At 44.4% G+C, this 13,422-nt stretch overlaps 2 protein-coding genes across 5 annotated transcripts in view; one reads left to right on the forward strand and one right to left on the reverse strand.

Annotated features, from left to right (window-relative positions):
- The window catches only part of PRUNE1 (prune exopolyphosphatase 1), a 17,870-nt gene continuing 4,448 nt past the window's right edge, over nt 1-13,422 (reverse strand). For 2 of the 3 annotated variants that reach the window (XM_031688933.2, XM_006216961.4), the window contains exons 2-8: nt 10,234-10,326; nt 9,483-9,685; nt 7,524-7,708; nt 6,493-6,651; nt 5,515-5,609; nt 3,722-3,880; nt 1-1,899 (exon numbers count right to left, since the gene is read on the reverse strand). In XM_031688933.2, coding sequence (XP_031544793.1) covers nt 1,471-1,899; nt 3,722-3,880; nt 5,515-5,609; nt 6,493-6,651; nt 7,524-7,708; nt 9,483-9,685; nt 10,234-10,272 — 1,269 coding nt within the window. In that variant the 5' untranslated portion in view covers nt 10,273-10,326 and the 3' untranslated portion in view covers nt 1-1,470. Of the gene's footprint in view, nt 1,900-3,721; nt 3,881-5,514; nt 5,610-6,492; nt 6,652-7,523; nt 7,709-9,482; nt 9,686-10,233; nt 10,327-13,422 lie in introns of those variants that run through there. The other variant, XM_015250137.3, reaches the window with a different exon arrangement.
- The window catches only part of MINDY1 (MINDY lysine 48 deubiquitinase 1), a 25,486-nt gene continuing 15,957 nt past the window's right edge, over nt 3,894-13,422 (forward strand). For both annotated transcript variants that reach the window (XM_072946604.1, XM_072946605.1), the window contains exon 1: nt 3,894-4,004. The gene's annotated coding sequence lies outside the window, so the exon portion shown is untranslated. The remainder of the gene's footprint in view (nt 4,005-13,422) is intronic.

Consider the following 13,422-nt stretch of genomic DNA (forward strand, 5'->3'; position numbering starts at 1 on the left):
AACAGGAAAAAAGTATTTAATATTTTAACAAAATGCAAAATAAAGTACCCAAGTTACAAAACATAAATTCCTTTGGTTCAGTAATCACACCACTATTTTACCTTCCAATGACTACAAACATCATCCCCTCAAAGTGAAGCCAGACTGTTCCCCTCATATGAAGACATCATGCCAAAACCATCACATACCCCACTGTTCATCAAAACTGTCAACAACTTACAGGGAATAGAGCTACGGGGGAGGAAAAGGGGCAACAGGTTGGTCTGAAGAAGAAAGGGAGACTCTACACATGCAGAACAGGTCAGTGGGAGGGAGCCCTTTGCTGGTCACTATGGTATGAATCATACCCCTGTACATGCTACATGAGGCTGAGTACCTTGGTACAATCACACATAAACAGACAATGCAGTGACCCTGAGCATTCCCAGGGAAAACAAAAATAAAAACAGAAGCAGAGGCGAGAAAGGACGGTGGCAAGAGGCAGATCTCAGAAATCAGGGAACATCTAATCCAGACCCTCAGTTTTATAGATGGGGGAATGAGACCTAGAGGAGTGAGTGTCTTGACAACACACACAGTTTACAGCAGTCGGTATGAAACTCCACGTTCCCTTGTACTGTTAGCAAAAAGAGAATTAGATGGATAAGAAACCGACCGACCCGCTGAGGCAGGGGACAGAGCCAGGGCGCTCACTGTAGTTCTGCTGTCTTTGGGAAGAGTGCCTGTGAGGTCTTAAGGCTTTCCCGGGTGTCTCCTGAACTCTCAAGAGCCAGGGGTCTTTCTAGGTCTCTTCAAGGTCCCTGTGGCTCTGGGTCAGAGGGATCCAGAGAAACTGAGAGCCACACCACATGACCTGAACGGAAGATAAAGGTCTCCAGTCTGCTCCCAAGCAATTCCGAAAAAGTTACAATAAACTCAGAACAGAAATTTAGACATCTGGGAATCAGACACCATGACCTAACTGGGGGCAGAAAGTGGAGCTGGAAATCTGCAAAAGGCTGAAAACTGGAAAAGGAATTTCCAAAGCCTAAAGTAGGTACTATATTCAATAAATACTTGAGTTAATAAGAGAATAAATGAATACATGGAGAAAATGAATGTTTGGTTCCAATGGAAACTACTGGTTCTGTTAAAGAGCCTGCCTGCGGGCACTTTCGGGGTACGCATACTTTTTGTGCTACTTTTCTGGAACTGTGTATGTTCCTATATTACGACCCTGGTAAATGAAATAGAGGTGAGCCAGTGCGGATTTAAAGAGTTAAGTTAAATAATAAAATTTGTCTGCTCGGTAGAGATTGTGGGGAAAAGGCAGAAAGCCAGCTCAGCTTTCTTTCACGTCTTTCTCCTCCTAGGTTTGAGAACAGTACACCAGGTCCTGGAACAATAAAGACAGAATTGCTGAAACATCTCAAAACATGCATTCAGGGTGGTTCAAGCAACCTCTCTCACTTTCCCCTCCCCTCCCAACAGTCATTTCTTGGACAGGGAGGCAGTGGTAGATTCTGACAGCGAGATCTGACTACACTTCTCAAAGATGACCTCAGCTGAGAATTTAGGCAGCCCCTGATCCAGAGGGCACTCGTCCACCAAGCTGTTCATGGGCGTGGGGGGCAGCGGAGGCTCCTCGTCATCTTGACTCAATCCAGAAATCAGGGAGTTACCTGCCCTGTCCAATTCCTTGTCCGCCTGCTCCCTGGATACACCCACTGTCTCAGGCTGTCCCGAAGGGAACTTCACGGAGTCAAAATATGCTGACAAGGCTTCCTGGAGCAGAGGCAGAAGTTTCTTTCGAGAGACCTGGGTGTTGCCTTGAAGATAGGCTTGGAGGTTAGGGTGGATGCTCGGGGCCGGAGTCAGCTTCAGGGATGGAGAGTGGGAGCGTTCCAGGACTCCACAGATCTAAAGCAGAGACAAGACGGGTAGATGGTGCATAAGATGGTGAAGCAAAGAGCTGAGGCTTCTAAGTTAGACACTTCTCTTATAGAGGAGACCCTCCCCCTCCAAAGTTGTTTTTTCAATTAAGTCATCCAGAGTTGTTTTATACATCCGCTAATATACGTAGTATTTTAGAAACAGAAGAAACTTTTGAGATCATATATTTTATTTTATTAATAATTAAACCAAAATCCAGAGAGATTAAGTATCTTGAACAAGATAATGTAGATGATGGGAGACTCTGAACCAGAACCTGGAACCCCTAGCTCCTAACCTAGTGTTGCTTCCAAGTGTATTCCTGTGCTCAAAAACTTGAACTCTGCCCTTAGCTGAGATGGAACGAGTATCTATACTGAGGTCAGGGGAAGGACAGAGACAGAAGGAATGAATAGATCAAGTCAGGGTGGCAGGTATGCCAGGCATTGTGCCAGGTCTGGCCATTTACAAATATTAGCTCATTTGCTCCTTACAACTGCCTTACAAGTTGGTATTACTATTACCCTCATTTACAGGTAGGGATACTGAGGCTCAGCTAGATAAGGTAGCTTGCCAAAGGTCAAGTCTGAATGGAGCAAAGCTGATACTTGAACCCAGGTCTGTCACCAGAGCCGGTGTTCTCAATTACTATATTATACTATTCCCAACAGAGGAGGAAGGAAGGAAGCGGCAGGGCAGGCTGTGGGAAGAGGATGCCCGTTTCCCAGCACGGAGGCAGCCTGGGCAACGGCAGAGGCATCAGACGTCTACAGAGTTTCAGAGGGACTGTGGCGGGGAAATTTGGGAAGGTGGGTAGAGGCACTTCTTACAGCCAAAGCGCCCTTTCCTTCATGACATGATTAGTAACAGCCCCTGGTTACTGAGAGCCTACTTTGTGCCCAGCAATGTACTTTACACATGATACTATGTTTAATGGTCATATCAGACTAATCAGTAGGTAGTATTCTGCCATTTACAGACTCAGAAGTCAACCGACTTGCCTTTGGTCAAAGAGCAAGTAAGTGGCAAATCTGGGACAGAAAAGCGTATCTATCTGCCTTTCAAAACTGCAGTTCAAACTACCTTCCACTGAATGAAATTACATTTGGTTCCTGAAGGAGAAGATAAAGGCAAAGAGAGGTGGGAAAGGATGCACATACCTTTTATGGACACGAAAGATTATCTGGCTATATTCAGACCAGTCTTCAGCAGTCCTCTCAGCTAGGAAACCCAAAGAATCCCTGGACTGCCTTAAGTCCACTTCTAGATTCTTCCCTGATCTTACCAGTAACCAACAGAGGAAAAGAAAGGGGAGGAGGTGGGAGAGGTGGCCAAATGGAAGATGAGGGGGGGAAAAAACAAACCCGCTGCTGAATTACTTCTCTACTTTGCAAATATAGATTATTTAATCCTTGCGTGGCTAAGCAGTAGAAAAGGTTTCTCTTGTGTTTCTAATTTTCAAGGCAATAAGGTAAAAAGGAGTTTTCAGGGGTAAGGAATTAAAGGTTAAACCAAGAATCAAATTTTAACTCTAGATTTAAAATATGTCTTTTTAACCCAATTTCGATTCCTTCTAAGTAGGAACTATGTCTCTAATTCTTTTTGGAATCTCCCTTTCTCAACAACAGTATGAGTAAGGATACTCATATATATATTGAATGGAAAAAAGCAGAGAGGAGAGACTCTGGAAATAGATCAAGGAATCCCTACGTAAATACAAGAACCACGGAGAGATCCTTTTCAGCACAGGGCAGTGAGTACAGGCAGAGCTCTGCAGGGCCCTCAGGCTGGAGAGGGGACAGAGACTCACTGTCATTCGAAGTGCTGCGTGGGGACAGAAAACAGCCAACTGCCGCACTGGCTCATTGTGAGTGTTGAAAAAGATAGTCATGGCGACCAGGGCGTCATAGCTGTGAGCCTGGCAGAGGGCATGGAGGTCTGCGATGAGGCCAGACCTCTGCAGAAAGACCTGGAAGAGAAGAAATGGACAGGGATGAGGGCTGCAGCTGGACCCCCCCTTATCACCAGCAACAGAAAATGCTTATGAAGGGTGTCTTTGCATGTTAACCTGGGACCTGTACTCCATACAAAAGGTATCTAGTATTTACTCTGTGCTATTTATGGCTGGAAAGCAATATACAGAATGGGGAAAATACAGGCTTTGGGTTCAGAAAGAACCGGTTTGAAAATCAGTTCAATTACCTATTAGCTATATGATCAAGGATCCGTGGACTTAAGTTTCCTCATCTGTAAAACAAGGGTAAAACATGTACCAAACATGATTGTTTTAAGAATTAAAAAATAATAATGTGTGTTATGTGCTTGGCATGCGCAAAACTCTCCTGCTCTTGCAATCAAACAAGCAAGGTCTTTGCCTTGTGGGTATTTTTATTCTAAAAGAGAAGGAGGGGCGCGTACAAGGAAGTGCAGACACGTGACCACTGCATCCTTGGTTCTTCATTCTTTGTCAATTTATATTCTTCTCCAAAATTTTATGCAGTATTTCCTCCAATGAATAATAGCACCAGCTGCTTAAGATCAGGGCTTTTCTTTATCCTTGGCATTTCTAACAAGCCAATTTGTACTGTGATTATGATACTTGGCAAACATTTTGTGCTCCTATGTTTGGCTCCCAAACTAGATTATGAGTCGCAAGGGAAGAGGTCACGCTATTTTGTTTTATTTAATTATTTAGTATTCTTTACATTATTATTTAGTAGAAATCTGTGCAGTCTATGACAGCATGTGTTCAGATCAGATTGTTGAATGATTTAAACCAATATGACATGGAACCAGGTATTAAAATACTTTATGAAAATTATAGTCATTCACCCATTCGACAAAATTTACTGAGTATCCACTCTGTGCCAGGCACTGTCAAAGGTGCTGGAGATACAGCAAAAACAGGGTCCCTGCTCTGGTGGAGCTGATAAACTAGCAAAGTGTTATAGACAGTAAACAAGGAAACCATGAAACATGATTATTTCAGTGTTAAGTGCTAAGAAGAAAACAAAGTACGATAATTTTTAGAAATTTTGGGCACAGAGGATATTACATTAGTTAGGGTGGTCACAAGAAGCTCTTAAAAGAGGAGACACCTGAGCTAAGTCCTGAATGATAAGAAGGAGCCAGCTCTGCAAAAGAAAAAGCAAGTGCAAAGGCCCTGAGTTCGGAGTGAGCTTAATGGTTCTGAAGAACAGAAAGAAAACCAGGATGGCTGCGGTATTGTGATTACGGGCATGAGGCTGGAATGAGGTTAGGTCAGACAGAAAGACGAACGCCTGATCAAGGAAGGCCCTGCAAACCACAGTAGGCCTTCAGATTTCATCAGAAATGCAATGAAAGGGCAGTAAGGGGAAGGGGCCGATATGATCTTAGGGAGTTCACTCTGGCTGCTGTGAGAATGATTTGTAGGGGTCAAAAGTGGAGGCAGGGGGTTATTACAGTGAAGTGAGAGAAGATGGACTGTGGGAGTTGCAGTAGGGATGGAGAAAAGCAGACAGGTACAAGATGTATTCTGGAGGTGAGCCAAGAGTGAGGGGCAAGGTTACATACAAAACTGAAGGTTTTTTCTCTCTACCCACATCTACATCTTGCTCTTACCTCCAAATCCATATATATTGCACTAATGGCCACCTTGGTGCCTTGTCTAGAGATGGTCTTCTGGTCTTTTCTCAGCATCTGCTCTGTGGTCAGTCCTAGAAAGTAGATGTGAGACTAGGGGTCACACAAGAGAACCCAAAGAACCCAGGGTCCTAAGACCAGGAAGGTGCAGACACCGAGATAGGTCAAGGAAGAGGAAAAACACAGCCTCTCTTTGGGGCAATGAACAGAGCTGACAACTCAGGAGGTAATTATATAGTAGAAATTTACTTTAAATTACTGGATCACGGTATAGTTACCTTTAGAGCAAGGGCCTTTGGGGAGAAGGGTAAATGGAAGAAGAGAGGCTTTCACACCTGATTTTTCTCCTTTCTGTGTTGTTTCACCTTTCTAAAAGTACATGTGGGACCCTTCATTTTTTTTTTTTTAATGTCAACAGGCAGTAGCTGGGTAAAAAATTATGGAAGTTCTTTTGTTCTCTTCCTTTGTCTTTTGTATATTCACCCTAAATGTTTCTTCTGCTTCCTTAACCAGTCATCTAGACCTCACTCTACTAATGCAGTTCGGTTGACCCTCTGAGTCCATGGGTTTCACATCCCTAAATAAGGAGAGCCGACTGTATTCTTCATACCACGTCATTTTACGTAAGGGTCTTGAGTGTCTGAGGATTTTGGTATCTGTGGGAGCTCCTGGAACCAGTCCCCCACAGACACCAAGGCTCACCTGTATTTCCTCAGCATATTTTATGTCTCTACATTCTCTAATTAGACTGGAAACCTCTGAGACGCAATATATTCCTTCTCATCCTCCCAACAGCCAGGATGGAACAATCTAGTGAGTGACTGATTAGTGCATGCTCAGGCTTGCACATTGCTTAGTTTTTTCTGGTTTACAGTTTAAATCATCATGCGTGCCCTGCAATTGTTTTGATGGTATTGAATGAACAAGGCTCCTGTCCACCAGTTTAACACTCCATACCTGATACATCAAACTTTGCCTTTTGCAGAGAATCAAAGATGTCATTTCTCCTGGGCAGATCTGGGAAGAGGGCCTCCAGTTTCTCCACATATTCGATGTCCTTTAGGGTTGCCTTTCCAACTTTAAGGTCCATGTTGACACAGTCCAGGATGATTGTTCCTGTAGAGAAGGAAGATGGCAGAACTCAAATCCTGTGGCCCTCCATTCCTGACCACTAGGATGCACATACCCTCTAACCTAATACAGAGGAGACTGTAGGGCAACTCACTGAAAACAAAACAAGAAACTGGGATGACGTCCTGAGCAAGATATCCCAAATCCAAACTAAAATGCAGGCAGGGAAATGGGGAAAAGGCAGAAAGGAAGTGTGAGCTCCTCAATCCTTAGAGATTTTGGAACCTAGTCAGAGGGAGATGACCTCTCTTCTGTAGGCCAAATTCTAGCTGGAAGAGATAGCCGAGTTCAAGGCCAATTCTCTCTCTCTCTCTCCTTTTTTTTTAACAAATGGAGAAAATAAGAACAAGAAAGGTTAAGAGATTTGCTCAAGGTCACATAACTAGCTCCTGGGCAGAAACGGTGTTAGAATTCACTTCCTGCTGCTGCTGCTGCTGCTGCTGTTGCTTCTATTTGGCGGGAGGAGGAGTGGGGGGAGGTACTTAGGCTTACTTATGTATTTATTTTTGGAGGAGGTGCTGGGGATTGAACCCAAGACCTCGTGCTAAGCATGCGCTCTACCACTTGAGCTACACCCTCCCCCGCCATTTCCTGCTTCTTAATAGGCAGCTTCTAGGCCTGCTGTTCTGGGCTTCCTTTCTGCTTTCTCTGACAAAGTATCCTGCAGGCCTTTAATCGACAAAGCCTCCTACAGCCTTTTGATGCCTAACTGCCCTGAAAGAATGCCATCTTTTGTTATGGACTAAATGGCTTTGAGAGGGTATGGTCAGGCTGGAAGAGTCTAGACTTCTCCACTCTCCCTTCTCTGGGATGGGAATAGAGAAACTACAGGTCCCCAACCCCCAAGCCGCCCTCACCATGCAGAAGGGCTGCAGTTTGCCTGTCCAAGATCTCTGGTGCCCCCTGCAGGATTCTCTCCGTCACCAGGGTAGCGCAGGACCCCACCAGTTCAACTGAAACATGGCAGGGAGGGCAGTGCTTCTGATCGATGGGCCGATGGTCTAGCACCTCTGCCACTGCCTCCTCCAGGGCCGCATCACTTCTGTGTGGAGAAGGGGGTGTGGGGGGGAAGAAAGAAAGATGGGTAGGGGCGCTCCGGCTGCTTCAGTCAATCTCTACCTCGCTCGTGAAGCAAATACAGACATCTTAGGCAAACAGACCCTTGCTCACTTCTACCTCTGCCTCGCTCCTCTCAACTCTTTCTTAAATATTACAACTGAAGTCATCTTTAAAGAGTGTATAAGTGAATTTGATGAAGCATCTGCTACCAATATCTCACCCACATAATCTAATATCCTTTAGGGTTGACTCTTCAATTGACACCCTGGACACCCAGCATCTAAATCTTTCCTGTTCCCTCAGTTCACTTAATATCCAAATTCCATGCAGATCGCCAGATCCTGTGGCTTCTATTTCAATTCCCATTCATTCCCTCCTTTCCAACTTTCTGCTACTGCCTTATTCTAGGCCCTCTCTCTCTGAACTCTCTCTCATCTGAATTATTCCAATAGATACTTAACCAAATACCTGTTTCCAGGGCTCTCCTAAGCTGTCCTTCATACGCTACCTGAATGACCATTTGAAAAATGCAAATTTGATTCTGCTAGGACCTGGAATAAATGGAATTAACAATAGTTCCCCACTGCCCTAAAATGAAGTCTAATCTCCTTGGCAGGGCCTACAAGATCTCCATGATGTAGCCCCCTGACTACCTCTCCAGTCTTGTCTTTCTCTATGTCGTCCTTCTTCCTCATATTTTGGGCTCCGGTCATGCAAATCAAATCCCAGTTCCCCCAACTCACCATGCTATTTCAGGCCTGCCTGCATTTGCTTATATTATCAGCTCTGCCTGGATGCTTTTCCTAATTACCTTACCTCCCCATCCACCAAGCAAATACCTAGTCTTCTTTCGGGACTGAGATCAGTGTCAACACTGTTAGGAAACCTTTCCTGATACCCCCTACTCCCCTCTAGTATATATATTTTTTTAAACATTTTTTTATTGAGTTATAGTCATTTTACAATGTTGTGTCACATCCCAGTGTAGAGCACGATTTTTCCTCCCCTCTAGTATATTTAACTACCTCATCTTTCATGCACCTGCTGTCCCTAGAGTGACAGTTAACACTTACCTCTAACACCCATTACAATGACCTGTTTGCCTAGTTCCCTCTTCCTGACTGACAGCTTCCTGAAAACAGAGACTCATATTACCTTCATCCTCTAAACAGAAGTTTATTAATGACTGAGTGAATAGATGGATTAGTGCCCTTCGGCTGTCCTACTATAACCAGTGTGCTCAAGGGAAAAATATACACATTAGTATTAGCAGGAGCCAGGCAGATCTAGGAAGATTTCGTATTCACATTGCTTTGCTGGCAGTTTTTTCCAGTCCTAAATTAGGGATGGAATTATTATAGGTGTGCATTTGTTAAACAGGTACTAATGAAATACTGGTTTATGTAGCAAATAATTTTGCTAACTTTTTAAAAGCTACAAATACAGTTGCAACCACTATTCAAAGGTTTCTATTACAATAAATCTGCCACGAAACCTTAAAATAATGATGCCAAAGGTAGATTTAAGTTATTTCTGAGTTATCCTTTAGTTTGAACTCTGTGTTTCTATTTCTTTTTATTACTTGTGTAACTAGAGGACCGACAATATTTCTTGCTGATTTTCTATACCTGATATCACCCAGTGACTACAATTAGCCTGTGAGACCTGTGACAGCAAACATTCTTTCTTCTCTTTATATGTTACTCATCACAGCCCATGGCACATGACAAATATCAGCTTAGCTTCCTTCTACTTACTTGGGTAAGACATGATGGTCAACAAGGATGAGGGTGAGCTGCCCAGCCTGATGCAATGCATGCAGGTCAATCTCATCCCGGAAAATCAAAAGGGACTCTGGAATGTGAATCTTCTGAAGGAAGAAGACATTGTCGCCTCGCAGAGGTAGCTCAGAACGTTTTATGTTTAAAACTGGCACAAAGACCTCCTCAGTCTCAGTTGTCTGGATAGAAAAGTGAAAAGCAGGTATGGCAATATTATGTCACAGGACAGGAAAAGTAACAAGACTATTGGGACCAAGGGAGACACGACCTTGGATAAGTTACTGCCCTTCTCAAAGCTGCAATCGCCCAGTCTTATCAAAATAAAAGGACGACTCTTGCCTTCTCTCCTTCTTAGCAATAACATGAAGGTCAACAAGATAACGCTTGGAAAAGACCCAGTTCTAGATGTTGCAGAGAAGGGACTATCGGTCCTCAAGAGCTGACATGGCCCTGAGGATTATACCCTAGATCACTGATATCCATAAGGAACTCAGTAATTAACTATTTGAATGTTGCTTATGGTTTACAAATTCTTCAAAATACATCTGCTCATTTGATCCTCATAGCAACACTGCAAAACCTTAGCATTTTAGATTTTACAGATGGTGACATGAGTCTCAGCACAGTCAAGGGATTTAACTTACTCAAGGCTAAATGCTGTTAAGTGGCAGAGCTGGGTCTTAAATGCAAATCTTTTCATTCTAAGGGACTCTTCCTAGGTACTCACCTTTGCCAGGTAAAAAGCCAGGGCGAGAGCTGACACCATGGAGTCCAAGTCACAGGCTTCATTTCCCAGCACAACATGTATCGGTCGGGACACCTGAAGATACAGGAGAATGGGAAATTAATGAAAGTATCTCTATTCATTTCCATTTTCCTTATATTTAAGTAGGGCTGCACGCACACCCTCTCTGATCTTCAGAGGGGGTAGGTCAGATAGTCTTATGGGTCCTTGTTTCATGACGATATTAACTGAGAGAGCATATGTTTTAGCTTTAAGCATTCCACACGTGCCTAGTTAGTGGGAAAGTGCTCCTTCCTCTCTCCTACACTATCTCCTTGAATGTTAACTTAGTGACGAACAGAGAAGTAAATAATTCTCTGATTCCTTGCGCTTCTTTGGGCGCTCTAGGAGAAGTCAAAGGTAGAGCCTTTGGGGTAGCTGATGTATTCAAACCATATCAACCCTGGTTTGTTTTTTCTCCATTTTCAAAACAGGGAAAAGAATCCTTGCACTTCTAGATCACGAGAACAGGTGAAGAGACTCTGAAGATAAAGGCTGGGGGTGGGGGAGGGATAAACTGGGAATTTAGGATTAGCAGATACAAACTGCTATACACAGAATAGATAAACACAAGGTCCTATGTACAGCACAGGGAACTATATTCAATAACTTGCAATAACCTATAATGAAAAAGAATATATATAACTGAATCACTATGCTGTACAGCAGAAACACAACATTGTAAATCAATTATACTTCAGCTTAGAAAAGAAAAGAAAGGTTAAAAACAAGGTCTAGTCCATCATCCAGAAATCTAGTCCATGAAAACTCTCCCAACCCAGAGGCACTTCAGTGATAACCAGATATAACCAATATATGCTCACAACCCAAGAAACTGACACCTTCCCCAGCAGGTTCAGATAAAAGCAAGAACAGTTGCTGCTACTGCTGGAAGTTTTATTTTTAAAGCTTTGAGAAGTCCAGCTGCTGATGGGAACTCTGAGGAGGGAGGCATATGTGCTATTATTAACCTTGTTCCCTTGCATCCTATCAGAATTTTAAATAAAATACATTTAAACCTACAGGTGCCCACAATAGCAGAGACAAGGGTTTTGTTTTAAACATGTATTGAGTGTGCCAGGCACTGTTCTAATGTTTTTATGTGCATGAGCAAATCATTTAACCCTCAAAACAATCCGAAGAGGTAGGCATGTTAAGAATTATTATTTCATTCCAACTGTTTGCATTTGGCCAGGTGGAATAAGACCACAAAGTCCACGGCTCAGCTTAGAGCACAAGGATTCTCTCTACCCAATTTACTCTTGAATTCCTGTCTCAGCCTCCTTGTTTGCCTCCGCTGCTGGCTAGAGGGGCAGAGCCTCCTCGGCCTACTTCTGAGAGAGGAGGGGATAAGAGAGACAAATGAGACACATGGTTTCTCACTTTCAGCCCTGCTGGCATCTTGGACTGGATAGTTCTTTGCTGTGGGGCTGCCCTGTGCACTGGAGGATGTTTGGCAGCATCCTCTGACTCTACCCACTAGTTGCTGGGAGCACCCCAAGTCACGACAATCAAAAATGTCTCCAGACTTGCCAAGTGTTCTCCGGGAGGCAAGCTCACCCCTAGCTGAGAACTACTGGGTTACGGAAAGGTGAAAATCCAATCTGGCTTCTTCAATCAGGGACGATTTGCTAGATGGAATAGTTTAGAAAAGTGCAAAAGGTGTTCAGAGGAACAAAACGTAACAAGGAATAGTTTAACAAGTAATGTAACTTCAGGGGAGAAGATGATCGAGGGGAGCCTAGAATCACCTCTCTGTACTGGTGTCACCCCAGCCCCTCACCACCCCAAGAAGCCACAGCCAGAAAGGGACAACTTAGGAAGACTTTTGGTGGAATTAATTGTGCTACCTAGTAACTAGATAGGTTTTTGTTTCTAAACCACCCTCTTCCCCATCTCCCACTCCCACTGCTAGAGAGAAGGGCAAGTGGCAGAGGCTATCTGTCGAGGTCTGGGGCAAAGGACCTCTGGGGAAGGCCTGCCCTTAAGCTCTCCCCTGTGCTCATTTCTCAAAGCCTGTTTCGAGAGGGTGGCCGCCAAGAGCCGGTCGCCCTGAGCAGCCTGGGAGAGGGAGGATTCTTTTCGATATTAAACTCTTTCCCAACACAACGTGAGAATTCTGTACCCAAGACCCGAGTCTTAGAGTAATTTTTCTGACTTGCAATTCCTCCTCCTGATACCAGAGAAGGCCCCTCTGTTTCCTGGATACCAACAACTGCCCAGATGGCTGTGGACCAAAGTGACAACAAAGCACCTGAGATAAGTGGCTGCAGAGATAGCTGGCTCACTGAAGCAGTAAGGGAGGGCACCATGTTCTCTAGACAGGGAACTATACAAACACGAGAGGCCGTATTGCCCTGACTCTGGAGAATAAAGGCAAGAGGAACAGAGAAAAGGCAGAGTAAGGGGAAGAGGCCTATCTCTGGGCACAAAGAGGCCCTCGGAGAACCTTTCCAAAACTCACATCAGTGCTGCTTCATTCCGAGTGGCAGCCAAATAAGAATCAGTCAGCTCCCCAGCACCGAGAGGAGGCTAAGCACAAAGGAGGGACCAAATACAACTTCATGGCTCTAAAGGGAAAGGAAATGATTCCAGAGGAAGGTGAACAACTAACCCCTTGTGCTCAGCCCACGTCAGACGGCAACCAAAAGGAACTGGTACAAAAGGAATACGCTGGGATTTTTAGCAAATCTTGGAACAGGAGCACCCGAGGGAGGTGGCGGCATTCCCTTCCCCTGTCGCACCCACCAGCACTGAGCCTGACTGACCCACTCACCACCCACACGACACGATGTGCACGTTCCCAGCTCTGTCCTCTGCACTATTTGTTCTTCTCTGTCTGAAAGCAGCAGAAATGACCACAGACTGGGGTTGACTCTCAGCTCCGTTTCTTACTTGTTGTGGGACGTTGGCCTAAGCCTCATTTTTCTCATATAAAAATGAGGATACTACCGTAACCAATTTCAGCAAGCTGTTATGAGGATTGAGTAAGACAGCACATGAAAGCCTGCCCTGTAGTAACAGAGATGAGCTCCTTCCCATCTTCTCCTTTTTCTGGCCCTCCTTGTCTGGTCAAGCCTTATCTAAAGCCCCCTCTGTCTGAAGTCTTCCCTGACCACCCAGGCCAAAGCG

This window comes from Vicugna pacos, chromosome 21, assembly GCF_048564905.1.
Source record: "Vicugna pacos chromosome 21, VicPac4, whole genome shotgun sequence".
In the NCBI taxonomy this organism is placed as follows: domain Eukaryota; kingdom Metazoa; phylum Chordata; class Mammalia; order Artiodactyla; family Camelidae; genus Vicugna; species Vicugna pacos.